The 20359-nt window shown below is 39.0% G+C and overlaps 1 protein-coding gene across 7 annotated transcripts in view; it reads left to right on the top strand.

Moving 5' to 3' along the window:
• Positions 1–20359, top strand: part of KDM4C (lysine demethylase 4C) — a 567234-nt gene that overhangs the window by 503711 nt on the left and 43164 nt on the right. For 5 of the 7 annotated variants that reach the window (XM_027615394.2, XM_027615392.2, XM_027615393.2 and 2 more), the window contains 2 exons: positions 6577–6627; positions 8887–9057. In XM_027615394.2, coding sequence (XP_027471195.1) covers positions 6577–6627; positions 8887–9057 — 222 coding nt within the window. The remainder of the gene's footprint in view (positions 1–6576; positions 6628–8886; positions 9058–20359) is intronic. The other 2 variants (XM_035723625.1, XM_035723626.1) reach the window with 1 other exon arrangement.

The raw sequence follows: 20359 nt of genomic DNA, 5'->3' as shown, positions 1-20359 counted from the left end.
TCCCTTTCCTTCTCTCTCCCTTCTCTCTCCTTTCTTCCCTCCCCCACCTCGCTCATGCTCATATAACTACTGTATCTTTATAGAACCACAATTGCCTATCCCACCGTAATTTTCTCTTCTGTTCAAGGGGACAGCCCTCCTTTGTTGGGAGCAGTGTATAAGATAAGGTGAATAAAAGTAATATAATGGCTAATATTTGTAGTATCTTTTATAGTTTACTGAGTACTTTCATACATAACTACATCATTTCGTTTCGTCCTCACAGTCACCACCTCCCTGGTATTATGATTTTATACGTTTTACAGATGATGAAATGGCACTTCAGAGAGGTTCACCAATCATGAAAAGATATAGAACTTCCAGGTCATCAGAGTGAGAGTATATGTGACATTTCATTTAGACTGCTGTCTTGGTAGTCACTTTTCCAACTTGAGACTATGGCTTGGGTTAGCTTACATGGTGTCATTATTTACCTGGGTTTCCTTTTTGGTGGCACAGAAAAACTATAAAACCATTTAATTAGTCTGATTTACTTTGGATTTCCTTGATAAGAACATTTTTTTTTTGCGTCTATTTTAGCTATTTTTAATCCTTTCCCCAACTGTAATTGAGATTCAAAAGTCCTTTTGGGAAGAATACCATTCAGTGATGCTTGCTACTCTCTGTTGAAAATGCCCCATCTAAGGTAATTTTTAAAAGTTGTATTACCTTATAATTGAGCCAATGCTTTTCCTTTTCCTCCCCCCTCAAGTTATAATTCCTCCAACATTGTTTTTTTCCCAAGATTACTTTGAGTATTTTAGTCTCTTTGCATTTTCATGTAAATTTTAGAATCACCTTGTTAATTTCTACACACACACGCACACACAGAGCCTGCTGTGAATGATTGAGATTTTGTTGAACCTGTAGTTCTCTCCAGATTTTACTATTGGTACCCAAGAAGGCTGAAGAGCCCCTGAAATGCAAAAGCCCAAGGTAGAGCTTCTGGGGGCAGGCATCCAGGGACTCCTATGTTCACTAGCAACTAATGAGGTTGGACGTGACTTAGGAGGAGCTCATGTCAAGTTCTATCTTAGCAGTGGGAGGCTTCCACACTCCTCCACCTCCACCAGTCTAACCGATGTGAACTTTCCTCTCTGCTGTTTCTGAAGTTGTTTATTATTCAGAATAGAAAGCAGGTGGTGCTGACCTGTTGAGAGTTTCCTACATTAACAGAGTGAGCATCTAAAGATGCTTCCCCTGTCCCAGTCCTCATCACTTACCTACCAAACAAGACCTCTGAGGTGAGCTAATGACTCAGATGGAAAAGAATTAGTTTTTGTTCAGTATCTTCTACAGACATTAAAGTGAATAAGACCTTAAATCTGCTGGGAAACTGCTTACCACCATTTCCCACTGTATTATATGTTTGTACTTAAAAACCCACAAGAAATAAAAGTACACGTGAACAAACAGACATGTAGAAAATTAAATACTTGTGACATTTTTATGAGTTTGCATGTGCATTTCTGCCGTTAGAGCAATTACTTCTTCATGAAGCCCGAGGGATTTAGGTTTTTCTGGGTAGAAGATTTTTACCTAGCTCTTGTAATTTTACAAAGAAAGCTTTCATTATTACAAGGCAAATTTATATGAGTGCCTTCTGCATGAGTTGGTAAAAGAAGAATAGTGTGTATTAATTTATTTACTCAGATCCCTCTAGGGATTTTTATAAAATGGTATCTTGAAAAAATACAATAATAATATCTCACGGGTTATAAATCATAGGAATTAGGGAGAAATAATTAAGAAGAGAAGGTGAAGGGGTTACTGGAGAGAAATGAGAATGTCCTTTTTGGCCTGTTCATTGGATAAGTTACTTCATTTCTTCAACTTCCCAACCTTGCTGGCTCTGCATACACTGTTAGATTCAGATTTCCACCCTTTTTAAGCATTATTATATAGATGGAAAACCCAGTCAGGGATTTTCCCAGGATGACATTTCTGCCCATGATTCATCTCATCAGATGGTGGGTGACCCTTCTTCAAGGTCTAAATGCAGCTGAACCTTTGCTGGGTCTGATCAGAGAATATCTGTGTTGCCAAAGTATAGGAATCTTCCTTTCTTCCTTCTGCCACACAGGATTCCTCCCTGAGCCTTTGCTTCAGAGTTAGTGAACTAACTGCTTTCTGCTCTCAAAAACCCAATGGGGAGAAATGGTATTGGAGAGTGTAGTGCACATTCCAACGTCAGTACTTAAGTTAGGTTCTTGTGTCACTTTAGGTCACCCCAGAATTACCCATAATGCCTCCATAACTTCACCTTTCACAGGGATGACTTCATTGAGTTTCATTTCACTCTGTCCTTTCATCTTCAGTATATACAAGCGCCATTATATAAAGAATATTGTAATTTTTTATAAGTTGTTAGAAGGTTGACTGCTGTGCCTTTAAATATTCCACGTGATAAAATCTTTTTTATACTTTAGTATCAAGAAAAATTTGTCTGTTAGAGGATGAGGAAAGATTTACAATTGTTTTCCACTAACTCTAGCTAGAATTTAGCAATTCTGTCAGTTTGGAGGCAGTGGCGGCCTTAGCAGGTTCTGTGACTCTGTCCACAATAGAACTTGCATGACCATTGTAACAGAGATCTCAAAATATTGCTTATGTTCTTCACAACTTGAAATTAGGAGATTAATAGTTATTAGACCTGCCACTAGATATTAGTATTTAATACATTATTAAAGAAGCAAAGATATTACACCACAAATTTGTTTTTCAGTATTATTTAGTTTCTTTTGTAATCTTTTGTTGTTTTGTTTTATGCATTTAAAAATACCATTCTGAGTAGATGCCCACAGGCTCACAAAGTAGCCAAGGGTAGGGGTTCATGGCACCAAACACTCCACTCTCAAACCGCCTCCCTGACGTGTATACAAGAGTGCTTCCTGGCTCCCTCCGACCTGGTTCACAAGTTCCCTGTAGTGAAGCCTGGGGAAGGTCCCTTCCTGCCCTCATCTGTGCATTCTTAATACTTTGCATTTTGATCGGCTATGTCTCTCTTTTCTACCAGCCTGTGAGGTATTTGAGAGAAGGGACTCTCTCATTCTTTTATTTTAATCTTCAGCACCTTGCAAGGTACCTTACTCGTAATGAGCACTCAGTAATTGCTTATTAAGTGCCACTTTTTTCTCTCTGTGTCCATCCTTGCATTGCTTTTCCTTTTTGCATCACTTGCTCACTGGTTCTTGGCTCTTTGGCTCAGAATTTATGGCTGTAGTATACTCGTCAGGTAATGGTGATTTCTTTCATCCTGTTTCATCAACACTGACTTTAAATTTTTTGGAATTAGCCTATTGGATGTTGGTGTGCCTTTGATGAGCCAATCCAGGTATTAGGAACATCTTTTTCTCCTTATTCAGATTGTGATCATTGATGGTTAGCTATTTTTTTTTCTTCTAAGTGTGGCCATTTATTTCAACGTCAGTAGAGTCTTGGGAAAGTTAGAGAGCTATGTAATAAGGGCTTGTTTCCTTTCTAAGCCCACACCTGGAACCAACATAGTGGGGAGAAAACTCTTCTACATTTAAACAATTGGATCCTGTTATTTGTGCTGCCCCTTATAGGTGGCTTATGTTTTTGTTTTTATTTTGTTGTTGTTCTTGTTTTTTAAAATAGAACCCAAACCTAAGAACAAAATATGTTCATTTTACTGAAACAACATGTCTTAGGAATCAGTAGTGATTATTAAGAACAAAATAAATGTGCCTTTTTGTTATATCACTTTGGCCTAAATATAATATATGTAAGTTAAGTCAGATGAAATTTTTTTAACTAAATTGGTGTATCCTTCCACTTTACAAAGTGTACATTTTAGGTCCTTTTTTTATCTTATATATTTAACTGAAAGATAAATGATGAACATTGTCTTTTTTTACTAAATAATTTGGCTTCAGCTTTTTTTGAGCACATCAGTTAAGTAGACCTGTTATTAAAAGAATTTAGAAACTTGCAAAGGCTCTTATATTTTATTACATTTAGTGTTTTCGATAATAATTAAATACATAATAGAAAGTACAGAGAAGTAATGAAGAAGCAAATAAACAAAATTCCATTACCTAGATTTATATATGCCAGCAGTTTAGTATATTTTTTCTTAGTATTCTTTTTTCTCACTTGTGTAACAAACCATCACAAACTGTAGTGGCTTAGAACAATGACAGTTCTTTAGCTGGTGATTCTGAGGGTCACAGATTTAGGCTGGGCTCAGCTGGGTGATTCTTCTATTCCAGGCTGATTGCCTCATTCGTCTGTGGTCAGCTGCAGAACTGCTTACCTTTTCCTAGCTGGGTTCATGTCTGATCCATGTGATCTCTCGTCTGCCAGTAGGATAATTGAGTTTGTTTACATGACAGAGTCTAGGGCCCCTAGAAAGAAACTGCACAAGGCTCCAAGGCCTTGGATTGGCATGCTTCTGTTGTATTCTTTTGGCCTAGGTAGTCCAAGCCACAGGGTGAACCCAGATTTGAGGGGTGAGCACATTGGGTCCAGCCCTTGATAGAAGGAGCTACAAGGTCTCATTGAGAAGAATGTGAAAACAGAAAGAAGTGAAGATGTATGGGTTTTTTTTTCGCAATTTACCACAGTGTGTATGTGTGTGTGTGTCATGTTTACATATGAAAAATGGACTGCATGTACAATTAGACATTCTACATTTTTCATCTCCACATAGGCTCCAAATCCAAGTTGCTAATTGAACTCTGAGTATACTGAGGAGATTAAACGATTTCTTACCTGAGAAATATCTCAATGGGTATGTAGAACAGAGGAGGTACTCAATAAATCAGAAAAGAAAGAAAAAGAAAATGTAACTTCTTTAGGCAAGTGCTTGAATTCCATTAGGTCCATTTCCTGGTAGGTTTTATTTCTCCTCTGATTTCTGTCAACGTTTATTCTCCTGGTTTATGATAACAACACACTCAAGATAGGAAAGTGCCTGTCTCTGGGCCCCATGTTAGCTTCTCACCATCTCTGAGATCTTGGAAAAGGTCCTTGACTGTGTACCTCAGCTACTTCATCTATTTAATGAAAATAACAACCATGTCACAGCGTTACTGGGAGAATTAACTCAGGTATATGGATGTATGTTGGTAACTCTACATGTATAATTGTGCCCCAAGAACTCTCTGATGCTTTTGTGAAATGTCTGTAACATTTTCCTACTTAACATTATTTCCCCATCCCCAGCATTTCAAACTGGCTCTAGCTTTCTTTAAAAGAAGTTGTGCTTTTTTTTCCCCTTAAACCTCTGTTCATTTCTGCTTAGTGCATGTTGAAGGAAATTTAACTTTCACAGCCTTAGCCTGTGTACTAATCTTCAAAATACCATAGCCATTTCTATAATCTGATGAAACCTCTTGCGTAATATCTGTCTTCTTTGATCAGAAACGACAATGTTAACATCAATAGATTCTTAGGCTTTTCTGACAGGAAATATTTTTAAGAATGTATAATCAGTTATGGGGTATGCTTGTCAATAAATTTTCCCTGCAAAAATAAATCAGAAATCCTATCAAAATAGCATTATGGAAAAAATCTGTTTTCTTTAGTACTCCCCATGAAATGGTCATGCCTGAAGCTCATGGAAATTTTTATTTAGATGAAGGTAATTTGTGTGTTGACCATCTTTCCAACCAGCTAGTTTGCATAAATTTCAGGTCCTAAGTAGGAAAAAGGTGGTTGTAGTCTAGAGTCAACCTTTTCTCTTTCAAATCTGTATCATGTTTCTCTTCCCCTGAGTGACCACTTCCACTTTCCAGACCCTGTGAATTTCACCATAAAACTTCTTTATTCCCTCCCCCTACCCACATACATGCCTACCTACCCCAAGAAAGAGGAACATCTTCCTACAACTCCCCTTTGTTTTTCTTTTCCCTTTTCTGGACTATGAATGATTAGAATCAGTCCTCTCCCATTTTGAATGTGTCTGTACCCATCCTCACAGTTTGTTCATTCATCTTTAAAAATTATTTATTCTTTCTTTCATTCATTCATTTGTTGTTCATCCAGCAACAATAGTGTTGTACATGCTGTGGTGGGTACTGTGAAAAAAAAAAGACATGTAGTCTGGCGCTGATGCATGGATTTTGCCCTGTTGTAGGAGGAATAGTCAATCAAAGTGTCATTTGGGTAGGGCTTTAAGGGAGTTGCAAACGAAGGCTTTGGGAGCATTAGGGGTAGGGGAGGAGGCCTCCTTATGCCTTTCCTCCTAAGGACCATAGCTTTGTGCCAACTTTTGACACGAATTAGAATCAGAAGTGGATGAAGTAAAGAACAAGACAGTGGTGCTTTGGGGCTGAATTCAGCCTTGTCATGTGAAATCAGGGTGCTGCAGCCATACATGCCAATTACTGCGGAACAGCAGAGAAGAATGGCTTATTAATCTGGGGCTAGGATCCTAGGTATGTTCTCCCCTTACAAAAATGAAACCAGTTAACAGTTGCTAAGAACCAGTTGCCCATGAGTCTAGGTAGTTGATGTACTTTATCCTGTTTTTATAGCAAACCTTTAATGTAAGTATTATCCCTTCTACAGATGAACAAACTGAGGCTGATAAAGGTTCAAGATCACAAGATCACACAGCTAGTAAGTAGCAGAGCTTAGAATTCAAATCCAAACCATTGTTTCTTTACAGGGTTAATTCCAGTTTTAATAAACTATGCACAAAGGAACTAATACCATAGTAAAATGCAACACTTGAAATCCTGACCATGAGTGTTTCTAAGTCAGTTTGACAGAGAGGGACAACATCTGTAGAAAGTGCTGCCATGGCCGCTCAGGGCCACTGTGTATGGTCACACAGGTTGTAAAGTTTGCCTCCTACACTTAGCTATAAATGGTACAGTCTTAAGGAACAGTTGTGGGCCCAGTTTGGGAGTTATATCACCACAGACTGTGCTTTTACTCATATTCATTATTACATTTGAGTTGTTCTCTTACTTGGAAAGGTTAGATATATTTAAAGGGGTTGGATGGAGAAATGAAACAGGAAACTATGTAATTATTTCAGCACATATAACATACTGTGGCCTAGCTATTAATGATTTCTACTTCACAGGTGCCTGGATGGCTTAGTTGGAAGAGTACACCACTCTTGATCTTGGGGTCATGAGTTCAAGCCCCATGTTGGGTGTAGAGATTACTAAAAAAAAAAAAAAAAAAAACTTAAAAACAAAACAAATGATTTCTACTTTAAGCATAGTGCACTTAAATCACTATAGACTTTTTACTTTTGTCTCTTGTCGAGATGTTTATATACCTAAGTACACCTAAAGGCAAAAAAAATTCCCCAACCAACCCAGCAATCATTGGGGAATGATTTTGTTTTGTTAGGCATGTGAGAAACTAGATGGCAGAGCTCAGTCTACAACTAGGAGACTGTAGGAACATGCTTGTTGGGAGGGAGTTGCCCCTCCATCCAAATCATGAGCATTTGTCCTTAGTTCCTTACTCCAGGCCCTCATCTCCCACCTGGCCTGTTGTAATAAGTTCCCCACTCACCTTCTCCACCTATAGCCACATAAACCTGGATCATTTTTCTTCTATACTTAAATCTCTTGGTGCCTTCCTGACTCCTTAGGATGGCAAAGGAACTGCCCTCCTCCCTTCCCCACCCCCTGCATAGCCTGACCTATGGGCCGCAGGCCATTTCTGTAGGTTTCTACCTTGTCTTCTCCTCTCCCACATAAGACCAGGATGTGGGGAGAGTGGAAGATTCCTGCTTAACAGGTGCCAAGTGCCAGCTAGTAAATGTGGAGGGAGTGCCAGAGCTGCAGAAATCGGCATATCACCACCATCACAGTAAAGATTGGATCAGGCCCGACTCATCAATAGATACTAAACCTAAGCAGATATGTATAGGAACAGGATATTTGCATGGTATTAAAGTTTCTCCCACAGATTGCTTATTAGTTGTAAGGGAAAAAATAGTGATTATAATGAGAGTTTGGGCTACCATTTGTTTAGGATCAAAATTAACATCACCATTGAGAGGCAGATAGACATCATGTGCCTCCAGATGTGATATCCTGAGAAGAATATGACCTTATCTGTGTGGTGTTCTGGCCAGGAATGTATAACTTGAATCTAATCATGAGGAAACATCAGGCAAATGCTCTTAAAAAAGGAGGGAGAGGGAGAATTGTATTCTTTAGAAGTATCACTCATGATCACAAAAGACAAAGAATGGCTGTGGAAATGATCCAGATTAGAAGGGGCTAAAGAGAAACGGCAGCAAAGTGCAGTACCTGACTCGACTGTACCTTGCCCTTGAGACCATGTGAGGGGAGTTGGAGAAACCATGAAGATCATTATTGGCTCAGTTGACAAAATTAGAACATACGTCATTGATAAAAGCATCGTATCCATGTTAGATTTACTAAAGTTAGTAACTGTACTGTGGTTATGTAAAGGGAAATCCTTATTTTTAGAAAATACACAACTGATGTATTTAGGAGTAAAAGCCCATGATGTATGTAGCTTATTCTTAAATGATGCTGGGTGGACTGTTCATATATATATGCACACAATTTTTTATATATAAATATACATGTATATAAAATAGAATATGCAAAAAAAGAGAAATGGTAAAATGTTAAAAATATTGATAGATAACAATCGGTGAATCTGGGTAAAGGGGTCAAGAGTATATAGGTATCTTTGTACTACTCATATACTTGTAACTTTTAGGTTTTGAAATTATTCCCCAATAAAAAGTTTAAAAATTAAAAATACATATCATGACCACGGAATTTTTTTCTAAATAAATATATATTTTATTTTCTGTCCCTACCTTTTATTTTTCCCTGTTCCTTTTCTCTCCTTTCTCTGTGTCCCTTCTTTTAGAAGTCCAAGGCTGGTGAGAAGGGTATCTCTGTGGGGCAGACAGTCATCACGAAGCATCGGAACACCCGCTATTACAGCTGCAGGGTGATTGCTGTGACATCGCAGACCTTCTATGAGGTCGTGTTTGACGATGGCTCCTTCAGCAGAGACACATTCCCTGAGGATATAGTGGTGAGTAAATTCTTGGGGTGCCTGCTCCCCAGCTTATTTTTGTATAACTAAACCAGCTGAACCTTTCAGCAATCCTCCTTTTGGCTTTTGGAGTAACTCATTTCACTTAATATTTGATTCAGGTGTGCTTTTTTGCACAATACTACTTTGGCACTGCAAAGTAGTATTGTTTTCTAGGAGGTTCTTAGTGTTCTTCATACTAAATTGTGGTCATGTGAACTTAGACTCATTTTCCCAAATTCTTTTAATTAAATGAGAAGTGTATGTGGCCAGGAAACATAAAATGCAAATTCACCTATTCTTTTCTGTTACAGAGCATGAGCATATTTGCATTCCTTTATTACCTCTTTTTCCTTATACTTAACTGGAAAATATGGCTTTTGTTAATCTGACCTGACAGTGACATCTGTGATCCAACAGAAACATCTGTGCATGTTTCATATGGGAATAACAAAAGTCACATAGGAAAAAGCCTTTGACTTTTACTGATCTTCTTAACTGGTCTGGTCTATATAGGAGGAGTAGGTGTGTGCATATGCATGTCTGTCTGTCTACTTCTTCCTCTGTCATCTCAGTTAACACCTTGGGACTTACTCAGAGGAACTAGTGAATATGTCTCACGGGCTTGCTTTTTAATAGGATGTTTCACAAAAAGAGGACTTTCCACAAAAGGTTTTTTGAGACTGAGATCAAATCACATGCCTGAGACCAGGATTAGTCCAGTGTTCATCTTTTTATCCCTTTTGTAGTTAAGGGAAATGTCATTTGGGGGGAGCCAGGCATCAAAAATATAGTTGTAACCTCTGCTTTATCCTGGGTCTGTTGATGCTTTGCTCTTGTTTATACTTGGAAGGACATTTCTTAATGACTTTAATAATTACGTTACGTGCAATTGATAATTAAATGTAACTGTAGGAGACTGCTCATAAATATTTCTAGAATTTTGTTCTCCTGGGGCAAAAGTAACATTGATTCAGTCAGCTTTGTTATGCTTACTTCTCTGTGCCATTAAGAGGGACAAGTATGTAAACAAAGTGACCTTATTTGAAAGATTTTTAAAGCAGATGAATTTAGACAAATAAAAAAATCTCAGGACTTGATTATACAGCCAAAGGGTGAATTGTGTTTCATTGCAGAATTCTACCTGGAGCTTCACTCTACTGCACTGCCATTGCCATTCATAATCAGCAGCCTAGGTGACATGCTCTCCTTGTTAGAATTAGTGTGTTGAAGCACTCAGTCCACAGTTATTGAGCATCTGCTGTGTACCACCACTAGGTGCTGGGAAAGATCATAAGAACGTGTGATTCCTGCTCCATCTAGGGGGAGGTGGGCTGGTAAATGGGTGCTTTTTATACCATGTGAGAAATGCCATAAATGAACCAAAATCAACTTACCACCTGTTGGGTCCAGAAGAATGGACTCCACAAGATTAGTCGGGGCTGACACAGACATGTACCATGGGCCAGTACTGCATCAAGAACCTTGATGCTTGAACTGATTTCATCCCCACAACCCCACATGCTAGTCACTACTATATTTTACATTTTGCTGCTGAGGAAACTGAGGCATCAAGAGGTAAATAACTTCCTCAAGGTCACACATAGCTAATCAGTGTCAGAAAGAGTATTCAGACCCAGAGTCTGGCTCCAGAGCCTCTGTTCTGGGAAGAAAGGAGGAGAAGGAATGTGTAAGGGCAAGAAAGGCACGGAAGGGTGCAAGAGACCAAGGCCTTGGCTTCTAGCCCTGCCCGGGTACATGCTCACTTCAGAATTAGCCTTCTTTTTGCACACTGTGACCATGGAGCTGGGAGTCGAGGAGGCTTTACTGGGCGTTGTGGGGTGGGATGGAAGACTTCTGAGCAAATAGTTCGGTCTTTATCCACGATAGTGTTTTAATGAATCCTAAATTCCCTTTCACTTCACAAGTCTCCACATACCCAGCCGGTTTTAAGCTTTCCTAAAATGTCTTTAGCTTGTATATTGGAAAAGAATGTCTGCAATCCTGGAAGTTTTTTGAAATTCTAAAATCTCTCCTTTGACACCTTCTGTTGCCTCTCTCTGTGAACCCCATACAAAGATGATTTTAAGTATGTGTGGGTGTTGTGAGAAGAACACAGGCCCTAAAATTCATAGGATCGTTCAGGAGCACCTTGGCTTTTAAGTCAGTAAGAACGAGGAAACAAAATTCTTTACAGCTTGATTAGCTTATTACGTGGCATAATTTGATAAGGATTTGAGGTTTATGTGTGTGGTCACAGCTGTAGCCTTGGAGGGAGGGGCAGCACATGCATGTGCCTGAATTGGTGTGAATGATAATTTCTGCAGGGAAAAATAAATTGTAATTATCTGTGAGCATGTCTTCTCTCTTTTTGTCTGATCTTTTCTCCCTTAATACTCCACTGTTCCCCCTCCAATCGCATGCATTTTTGGTTCCTTATTCCAGGCCTCTTATAGAAGTAGGAATATTTAAGTCATGTTTTATTTTCAAATATCACATACTTTCTTTTATTATTTATTTATTATTTATTTATTAAAGATTTTATTTCTTTGACAGAGAGAGATCACTAGTAGGCAGAGAGGCAGGCAGAGGGAGAGGGACAAGCAGGCTCCCTGCTGAGCAGAGAGCCCCATGCGATGCGGGGCTCAATCCCAGGACCCTGAAATCAAGACCTGAGCCGAAGGCAGACACTTAAACGACTGAGCCACTCAGGTGCCCCAAATATCACATACTTTCTAATAGCATCACCATCTGATGGCTGCTGCGGTTTATTCATCTTTGTTATCTTGGCAAGGAATGAGATATCCCCATCTTTACTACTTTGGTGGCTCTATAGGGAAGAGTTTTTTCCATTACAATGTTGTATTAAATCAGGGTTCTACAGAGGAACAGAGCCAACAGGGTTTGTGTGTTTGTATTTAATATAATAGATATGTTAAGTATGTATATATACATCTTAAAATCTATATATATTAAGATTGTGTGTGTGTATATATGGCATTTAAAAATTTTTTTATTTAAATTCAATTTAGTTAACATATAGTGTATTATTAGTTTCAGGGGTGGAATTTAGTGATTCCTCAGCTGCATATAACACCTAGAGCTCATCACATCACGTGCCCTCCTTAATGTCCATCACCCAGGTACCCCATCCCCCCACCCACCTCCCCTCCAGCAACCCTCAGTTTGTTCCCTATGGTTAAAAGTCTCTTATGGTTTGCCTCCCTCTCTGTTTTTATCTTATTTTTCCTTCCCTTCCCCTGTGTTCATCTGTTTTGTTTCTTAAATTCCACATATGAGTGATATGTGACATTTTTTTCTAAAGAATTGGTTTATGGGATTATGGAGGCTGAGAGGTCCCAAGATCTGCAGTTGGGAAGCTTGAGACCCAGAGGGCCGATGGTTTAGTTTCGAGTCCAAGTCCAAAGGCCTAAGAACCAGGAGAGTTGATGGTGTAGTTTTAGTCTGGGAGCCTGCAGGCTTGAGATCCATGAAGAGTGGATGTTTCATTTCAATTGTGAAGGCAGGAAAAGCCAAGTTCCAGCTCCAAGCCAGTCAGACAGGAGGAATTCCCCTTATTTGGGGGGCAGGGTCAGTCTTTTGTTCTATTCAGCCCTTAATTGATTGGAAGAAGCCCACCCAAAGTAGGGAGGGTAGTCTGCTTTACTCAGTCTATCAATCCAAATATTAAACTGATCCAAAAACACCTTTAGAGACTCACCCAGAATAATGTTTGACCAAAAATTCTTCTTTTACCTTGTCACATGAGAAGCTCTGATTCTGTGGCAGATTGTAGTTTCCTTTTTTGTGAAGCAGCCACATTGTTTTGGTTGGTTTGTAGCACTCTGTAGATCCACTCCATTAGCCATATACTTTGTCCTGGTCATCATCTAGCTTTCCAAATGGCCAAGTCATGGATTTTATAAGGCAAACTTTTAAAATTTAAAGGATTATCAAGGATTGTTTGAGTTCTGTGTTTCTCACTGAAACTGATGAAAGCTGCATGATTAAATGCCTTTGTAGTGTAGTATGTCAACTAGACCAGTTAAAGATGGGGAACTTGATGTTATGTTTTAAGATATAATATAGTGTGTAATTAAGTATATTATAAATCTACTCACATATAAATTACACTTATTCCTGTATATGATATAATGTAAATATGCTCACAGCACCATTTTTCAGACCATTAGTTACTGCAATCATCCCACTTCCACTTTTGATATCCATCTACACCAGAACTGTCCTCTGGGAGATGGGGATCCTGCCTAGTGCCCTAATGGGGAGTTTCATCAGGAGATAAGAAAAAACGTAATCAGGTTCGTTGCTGTCTCCACATCTTGCAGATGGTGGCAGAACCATTATTTGGTGGAAATACTAAATACATTCCACATTCCTCAGAGAAATTTTGTTTTCATTAGCTGATATACCTGTGGCATCTGATACTGGGGTAAAAAATGATTTTTTTCTTCTGTTTTTCTGTAACTCTAATCCACACAATATGCTTATCAGGTGTGAATGCTTCTGGGAAGGCTCTTTCATCAAATGCAGTATGACATCAGTGTTACTGGCTAGTGAAGAACTAGCTTCTCTAAGCTGTGGGTGTTTGCTACCTAGAACAGCTGTAAGGGTACAGCACAATTTCAGTTTTTTAACTTTGAAAATCAAATTGAGAAAATCAAGTTTAATCATCCCAAACTATATATTTATGTATGACACAAATATAGTCCCTTATGCAGCCTGAGGCTTTCGTAAAGAAAGTTGCAGTCTCTTAGTTGTAGAATCATTGGTTATAGATCATTTTATGAACACAACAGAAGAGAAACCTCTAATGCAGGCTGGCCTATCCATATTTGAAAATAAACTTACCAGGCATCAAAATGCCTATGTTAGGATTACGTAACAAGAGAGTATTTGGAACAGTAGGGAGAAATGTTCTTTGACTACCAGGAAATTTCTTTCCATACCTAGGTACATTATTTCTCTGATAGCTAGAAAATGTCCCCAATTTTTTTCTCTCAACAATACACCTGCAGAATGTGTGTATCAGCCCAGTTAAACTCAGTATGCAATCTGTAGCTGTCAAGGGAAGTAATAAAAGATGTATTGCTACACGCCTCCATCTGTCAGTCTGTGAAATTGCGACACACTTCCTGATGAATTTTTTGTCTCCTCCTATTTTAATGGGAATGAAAGTTGCCCATCTGAGAGAACGCAATGAGCACAGTGATTCCGGGGCCTCCTTTTAGCTGCTCCTAAAACCTGGGATCTTCTAGCATGCCCATGTTGACACGAGAGTGATGGCTGCTTCCTTTCATCTGAACTTAGAGCTCATTTCAAGGGAGGAGGATGGTGTGGCGGGATCTGGATAGCTCTAGGACGAGCACTTAACAGTCACCATTGGGTGTGAGAAGAGAAACAGGGCCATTTAGAAATTTGACAGCAAGAGTTCATCACTGAAATTTCCATGAAGACTTGCTACATTTTTCAGCCTCTCTTGAAATGTGAAATAAGCACAAGAACTCTACTCTTCAAGATTCTAGGGATGGATTGCATGGACTTTAGTTTTTGTGGGAGGTACCATACATACAGAAGTTCTCAGAGCTAATTTTTTTTTCTCAGTAATAGGCAGATTGCTTCAACTTTCAAACCTCAGTTTTGTCCCCCCCCCCCACTAAAAAGGGAATAATAATTTCTACCTGCTAGGATTATTGAAAGGACTGAGTGAGCTAAATACCTGACATGGGGTTGATACAAAAATCAAATTTTTTAGGATATTAACTTCAGTCTGTAGAACTTTTTTTTCCCTTTATCCTCCCCATCTAGTTTATGCTGTCCTTTTCTGGTCTTGATGAAATTTGGTTAGAAAGTATGTTAGTAGGAATAGAATTCTATTCCTACTTGTTAATTAAATGGATGCCCGTACATGTAATATTTTAGAGTCAGCTTACCGTTTCCATTGCTGTAAAGCAGTCCTAGCATCTTCAGACTTTATAATAAGGAACCTAATTCTCTACAATTATGCTTGTATTTTTCTGGATGTTTGAAGTGTTATTTCAGTGGCTTTTTATAACAACCTCTGTTCCAAAGTAAGTTCATGCTCATTTCACAGATGTGATACTTGCCAGGTCACAAAAAAAACTTTGAAAAAGCTTTTTTCAAGCTTCCCAAGCTATGTGGTGACACAGTTAGGTCCAGAATGCAGGTTGGCCCTTTGCATTCCATTGCTTATTGGCTCCGTGCTTTTGGGCACCTTTCTAGGAAGTCTGCTCTCTGGGACTTAATGTAGGTGTGGTAGAGCACCTTGTACCTCCCTTGATGGACATAGTGTGGGAGCTGCTCAGTCGTCATCATTCTACAAGGCCCCACTTGGCAAAAGTAAGTGTAGGGGTGACTCTGAATGTTCCAGAGGCAAAAGAAAATATTTGAGGTAGTTTGATAAACTTCTTAGTTGTTCCCAGAAATATTCTATGCTATGGGATCCTGGGAAGCATTTTCAAGTTCTTATTGGCTCCTAGATTTTGAAGTTCTCTGGATTTTCAAGTCAGGTGGAAATCTTGCCCCATCCCAGACCTAGATGGTTATGTTTGCTCCAGATTGATGCCCCTTACCTCCCTCTTCCTTTGACAGTCTTGGTTCTTCTAGAGTCGATGGAAATTTGACAGAGAAAGTTCTGAGAACTTTTGTTGGTTTAAGATTCCTGCAGGTATGGCCCACATGGCATTTAACTGCTCAGGAGTGGTGCCCTTTGTTCTTTTTCTGGACTGTGGAGCTGAGAGTCTGTGAGGTGAAAGCTTTGTCAAATTCTCATTAACTTTTACTCCTTCTGGGAGCCTTTTATACATGTAAAAGAATATCTGTTATTACTTGGATTTTAATCTGTTTGATTTAAAGTTTACTTTTCAAAGGCTTCAGATTCAACTGACAAATTTATTTCTAAACTTAATAATTTTTGCATAAAAATAAGTGCAAACTCATTTGTTTCCTTGTAGTATTTATGTAATGCGTAAATTTGACAGGTAAAATCCTAACCATTTTAAATTTAAGTAACCAAATTTCCTTGAACATCTTAATGTGATTATAGATTCAATATATATGATTCTTACAAATATTGTAATTTTTGTAAGCACATAATGTCCATAACTAATTAATCAGGCATTAGCTTAGTAGTTCATATTCTTCTAAGTATTTCAAACATCTTCAAAAAACAACACATAAAGCAGTTCAATGTTTATACAATACACTACTGAACCTTTATAAACATGATTTGTAATGGAGAAATTGTATTTGAACACAATTTAATTGATAGGTAAGTAAACAGAATCTACCCAACTTAGGGGGAATATTACTATATTGGCTAAGAGTTTATTTAGAAAAAATAATCAAAGAACTTCAAGGCCATTCAGAGGAATAGAGTGTGCTTGTACCTTTGAAGACTAAACCCACAGTTGCTGGCAGGAGCTCCTAAGGTCAGCTTTCATCTGTCAATCAGCTCTCTAAATGGTGTGCCCTTCACTGAGGCCCTAAATATTCAAAAGTTTCATGAACAGGCTCACATTAGTGGGGGTAGCTATTACCAGACCCTGAGATTTTATTCACTTGTGTGTAATTCTTAAGTGGCTTTTTGCATGAAAGCCTGGGCATATGAATGGAATGTGGAAGCTCTTGTTTGAGTTGGACTCCCTTTTACTTTTATAAATTGTATGTATCTCACTGACTAAAATTCTGCAGCCATCATATTGACAGTTTCCATTTAGCACTGGTGATCCTCTGAAGAAAAAAGTGTGTCATCACCCTGATATCTCATGTAGGAGATTAACTAGTTGCCCTGAAGGCACAATGTCAGTTACATTTTTCTTCAAATACATACTTTCCTCACTTGACAGTATTTCTCTTATTTCTCTTTTGGTAATTATCTCAAGGTGATTGGTTTGGGAACTTATTCCCAGGAGACAGGTTCCTGGTATTTCCTTCCCATCCTTTTCTTTCCAAGGGGGCTCAAGGTATATAACATCTCATCTTCAGTCTAACAAAATCAAAATAACTACCTTGAACTTGAGGGCAATGTTATTAATTTCCAGGACTTCACCATCTCTTCTCAGCATAAAGCTTAAGCCCAAGAGTGGCAGGTACCATGAACCAAATCTACCCTGTGTTTAAGAATATCCAATTATATCATTCATTCTTTAAAAAATATATGTATTTATTTGTCAGAGAGAGAGAGAGAGCACAAGCAGGGCGAGCAGCAGTCAGAGAAAGAAGCAGGCTCCCCACTGAGCAGGGAGCCCAATGCAGGACTCGATCCCAGGACCCCGGGATCATGACCTGAGCTGAAGGCAGACGCTTAACTGACTGAGCCACCTAGGAGTCCCTGTACATTCATTCTTTTTGACCTACTTGTTCAGCACTGTGGTAGGCACCATGGGGGATTCAAAGATGTATAAACATAGGTGTAGAAATGATCCTGGGTATTCTGAAGGCAAAATAAAATACCCAAGTGGATATGAAATACTGAGAAAAAAAGTTATTCCCAGAAACATTCTATTCTATGGGATTCTGGGAAGCTCCTCAGTTTTCAGGTCGGTGGCCATGCAGACATTACAGTGGCAGAGACCAGGTTGATGAAGAGACACCTCTTATCACTAAGGCCACTTCAGCTTTGGGAATTGATGCCCCATCCCATCCTAGCCCATTTGTGTTAATTTGTTCATCACTGATGCCCCTTATATCTCCTCACCTCCAACTAGGAGCTGATCTGAAAGATTTATAAGAAAAATACCCAATGAAGGTTGTTGTTAAGTTCAGAGATGGAAGCAATCATTGTGGGCCAGAGGAAGTTCCAAGGGGAAGAGAGAGATGAGCTGGGTTACTGACTTGCAAGAGGTTTTTGTGTAATTTAGACACAAGTCCTTTGTTAGATATTTTACATTTTTTTCTCCTAGTCTAAATAATATTTCATTGTATGAGTATAATTTATTTTGTTTATCCATTTCCTGGTAGATGGACATTGGATTGAGTGTGGAGCTATTATGGGGTGCCTGGGTGGCTCAGTTGGTTAAGCGACTGCCTTCAGCTCAGGTCATGATCCTGGAGTCCCAGGATCGAGTCCCACATCAGGCTCCCTGCTCAGCAGAGAGTCTGCTTCTCCCTCTGACCCTCTTCCCTCTCGTGCTCTCTATCTCTCATTCTCTCCCTCTCAAATAACTAAATAAAATCTTAAAAAAAAATCTTTTTATTATTATTATATGTTAAACACCATACATTACATCATTAGTTTTTGATGTAGTGTTCCATGATTCATTGTTTGCGAATAACACACAGTGCTCCATGCAGAACGTGCCCTCTTTAATACCCATCACCAGGCTAACCCATCCCCGCAGCCCCCTCCCCTCTAGAACCCTCAGTTTGTTTCTCAGAGTCCATAGTCTCATGGTTCATCTCCCCCTCCAATTTCCCCCCCTTCATTCTTTCCCTCCTGCTATCTTCTTCTTTTTTTTTTTTAAAGATTTTATTTATTTATTTGAGAGAGAGAGAATGAGAGATAGAGAGCACGAGAAGGAAGAGGGTCAGAGGGAGAAGCAGACTTCCTGCTGAGCAGGGAGCCCGATGTGGGACTCGATACCGGGACTCCAGGATCATGACCTGAGCCGAAGGCAGTCGCTTAACCAACTGAGCCACCCAGGCGCCCCCTTTTTTTTTTTTTTAACATATAATGTATTATTTGTTTCAGAGGTACAGGTCTGTGATTCAACAGTCTTACACAATTCACAGCACTCACCATAACACATACCCTCCCCAGTGTCTATCACCCAGCCACCCCATCCCTCCCACCCCTTACCACTCCAGCAACACTGTTTGTTTCCTGAGATTAAGAATTCCTCATATCAGTGAGGTCATATGATACATATCTTTCTCTGATTGACTTATTTCACTCAGCATAATACCCTCCAGTTCCATCCACGTCCTTGCAGATGGCAAGATCTCATTCCTTTTGTTGGCTACATAATATTCCATTGTATATATATACAATATCTTCTTTATCCATTCATCTGTCGATGGACATCTTAGCTCTTTCCATGGTTTGGCTGTTGTGGACACTGCTGATGGAAACATGGGGATGCATGTACCCCTTCACATCACTACATTTGTATCTTTGGGGTAAATATCCAGTAGTGCAATTGCTGGGTGAAGGGTAGCTCTATTTTCAACTTTTTGAGGAACCTCCATACTAGCCCTTTATCTGATATGTCATTTGCAAATATCTTCTCCCATTTTGTTGGTTGTTGTTTGGTTTTGTTGACTGTTTCCTTTGCTGTGCAAAAGCTTTTTATCTTGATGAAGTCCCAATAGTTCATTTTTGCCCTTGCTTCCCTTGCTTTTGGCTATGTTTCTAGGAAGAAGTTGCTGTGGCTGAGGTTGAAGAGGTTACTGCCTGTGTTCTCCTCTCCTGTCTCACATTGAGGTCTTTCAACCATTTGGAGTCTATTTTTGTGTGTGGTGTAAGGAAATGGTCCAGTTTCATTCTTCTGCATGTGGCTGTCCAATTTTCCCAACACCATTTGTTGAAGAGACTGTCTTTTTGCCATTGGACATTCTTTCCTGCTTTGTCGAAGATGAGTTGACCATAGAGTTGAGGGTCCATTTCTGGGCTCTCTATTCTATTCCATTGATCTATGGGTCTGTTTTTGTGCCAGTACCATACTGTCTTGATGATTACAGCTTTGTAATGTGGCTTGAAGTCCAGAATTGTGATGCCGCCAGCTTTGCTTTTCTTTTTCAACATTCCTCTGGCTTTTCGGGGTCTTTTCTGGTTCCATACAAATTTGGGGATTCTTTGTTCCATTTCTTTGAAAAAAGTTGACAGTATTTTGATAGGGATTATATTGAATGTGTAGATTGCTCTAGGTAGCATTGACATCTTCACAATATTTATTCTTCCAATCCATAAGCATTGAACATTTTTCCATTTCTTTGTGTCTTCCTCAATTTCTTTCATGAGTATTTTATAGTTTTCTGAGTACAGATCCTTTGCCTCTTTGGTTAGATTTATTCCTAGGTATCTTACGGTTTTGGGTGCAATTGTAAATGGGATCGACTCCTTACTTTTTCTTCTATCTTGTTGTTTGTGTATAGGAATGCCACTGATTTCTGTGCATTGATTTTATATCCTGCCACTTTGCTGAATTCCTGTATGAGTTCTAGCAGTTAGGGGGTGGAGTCTTTTGAGTTTTCCACATACAGTATCATATCATCTTCAAAGAGTGAGAGTTTGACTTCTTCTTTGCCGATTTGGATGCCTTTG

The sequence above is a fragment of the Zalophus californianus genome, chromosome 13 (assembly GCF_009762305.2).
Source record: "Zalophus californianus isolate mZalCal1 chromosome 13, mZalCal1.pri.v2, whole genome shotgun sequence".
In the NCBI taxonomy this organism is placed as follows: Eukaryota; Metazoa; Chordata; class Mammalia; order Carnivora; family Otariidae; genus Zalophus; species Zalophus californianus.
Note: the sequence above shows the minus strand (reverse complement) of the source record. Positions and strands in the feature narration are given on the sequence as shown.